General features: G+C 45.6%; 1 protein-coding gene across 2 annotated transcripts in view; it reads right to left on the bottom strand.

The window, feature by feature from the left end:
* The window catches only part of LOC102304401 (calmodulin-like protein 4), a 10,091-nt gene extending 8,959 nt beyond the window's left edge, over nucleotides 1–1,132 (bottom strand). Inside the window, exons 1-2 of one of the 2 annotated variants that reach the window (XM_005936974.2) lie at nucleotides 1,001–1,132; nucleotides 895–925 (exon numbers count right to left, since the gene is read on the bottom strand). In XM_005936974.2, the coding sequence (XP_005937036.1) occupies nucleotides 895–925; nucleotides 1,001–1,003 (34 nt within the window). In that variant the 5' untranslated portion in view covers nucleotides 1,004–1,132. The other variant, XM_005936973.3, reaches the window with a different exon arrangement.
* Nucleotides 1,133–1,543: the final 411 nt, after the last annotated feature.

Here is a 1,543-nt window from a genome sequence, read left to right as displayed (position 1 = left end):
TTAAGACCTTGTATGTGAGGAGCAGGATTTTAGGCTTTGAAAAACTAAAACGTGCTGCCTTTTTCTTTTTAGAGAGACAAGTCTTGTTTGTTCAGTCTGTTTCCAGCTGCACCGTCACAGATTTTAACCTTTAACCTGCTAACTGAGGTCTGCAGAGTCTGAGATGGAGCTCTTGGGACTTTTGGTGTTTCACAGGCTGGATGCACATCGAGAACACATCCTGTGACCTCAGCTGAGATATTTCCAGTCCACTCTTCCATCCTGTCAAACTGTTTGACACTTAAAGACATTTTAATGATTTTAACAACTCAAACAAGAAAAGCCACTTCTTCCCTTTCCATTGTTGTGTTTGGAACATCAGGGAAATCTCACGATCTTCATCTTTTAATGACTCATCCCAGCTGATTCGACTGTCATCCACGCAGACACTAAGTTTGCTGAAAACACTAAACTGAGTGTAAAATGAGCGAATAAAAGCTGCATCTGTGCGTGTTCGCCTGTGTCAGAATAAACTTGTGTCCCGTGGGAAGCCCTGACGGCAGTTTAACAGACTGGAAGATGAGAAACCACCAAACACAAGCAGACTGAAAATCAGTGTTTGGATGCGATACCTCCTCATTAGCAAACACTGCGCTCGGACCCTCGCTGTCTGATCGCGTTAGCGGGTCAGGGAGGTCAGCTGAACTGGAACAAGCGCTGCTTTGTGCCGCAGCGGCCACACAAGACTCTTCTGTCTGATTAAAGTCCTGCTGCCTGTGGCTGAAATAATAACCTGTCCTTCCTGCTGCACAGAGACCATCACGGTCAACGCTTCGTCATCTGAATGCATCAGTTTAAGTTCCAGCAGTAAGCAGCTGTGTCAGGACAGCAAGGGCACACGTGACAGCATCTTACCGTTAATCTGATCCTGAGTCAGGAACTTTGCCTGGAATGAAAGCAGGAACAGCATTAACAGAAATCTGGACGACAGCGTGAAGCTTCAGCGGGGACGTTATCTCACCATTGTGTCTGCTGTTGTGACGAAGCAGCCGGCTGTCAGCGCTCAGGAAAACTGATCCACGCTCTGAAAGATGAGGAATGTAACGGGAGCGGACGGCGGATGCTGGCTGGGACAGCCAGGCTCATCCCTCTGCTGCTGAGGTGTCGCGTTTATGTTTGAAAGCATATATATTTAATATCACACATGCTGCACATACGAGCAGCTGAAAGCCTCCTACACACCTCTGTTCACCTCTGACCCACGTGACCAGGGTCAGAGGTGAACAGTCAACACTGGAGGACTCCTGAACGCCTAAAAACTGCTGCAAAATCAACAATTATTTAAAACAAAATTCAGTTTTCATTAGAAGGAGCAGATACTCTCAGAGAGTCGATGCACAGGAGCAGAAAAGGATTAGAGGTTAATATTATTTCTAGAGCTACACACATTTTTTTATCTTAAATCTGTAAAATGCTGTTTAGTTGGAAACCTGTGAATTCTTCTGTCTAAAGACAGACTCGGTGAATCGCTCACTGTAGGTTATTTAAAAGTAGAATGGGAGGC

Source organism: Haplochromis burtoni, unplaced genomic scaffold (assembly GCF_018398535.1).
Source record: "Haplochromis burtoni strain Fernald_Lab_line unplaced genomic scaffold, NCSU_Asbu1 Contig_222, whole genome shotgun sequence".
Taxonomy (NCBI): domain Eukaryota; kingdom Metazoa; phylum Chordata; class Actinopteri; order Cichliformes; family Cichlidae; genus Haplochromis; species Haplochromis burtoni.
The sequence above is the reverse complement of the archived record's forward strand: the minus strand, read 5'-3'. Positions and strand labels throughout refer to the sequence as shown.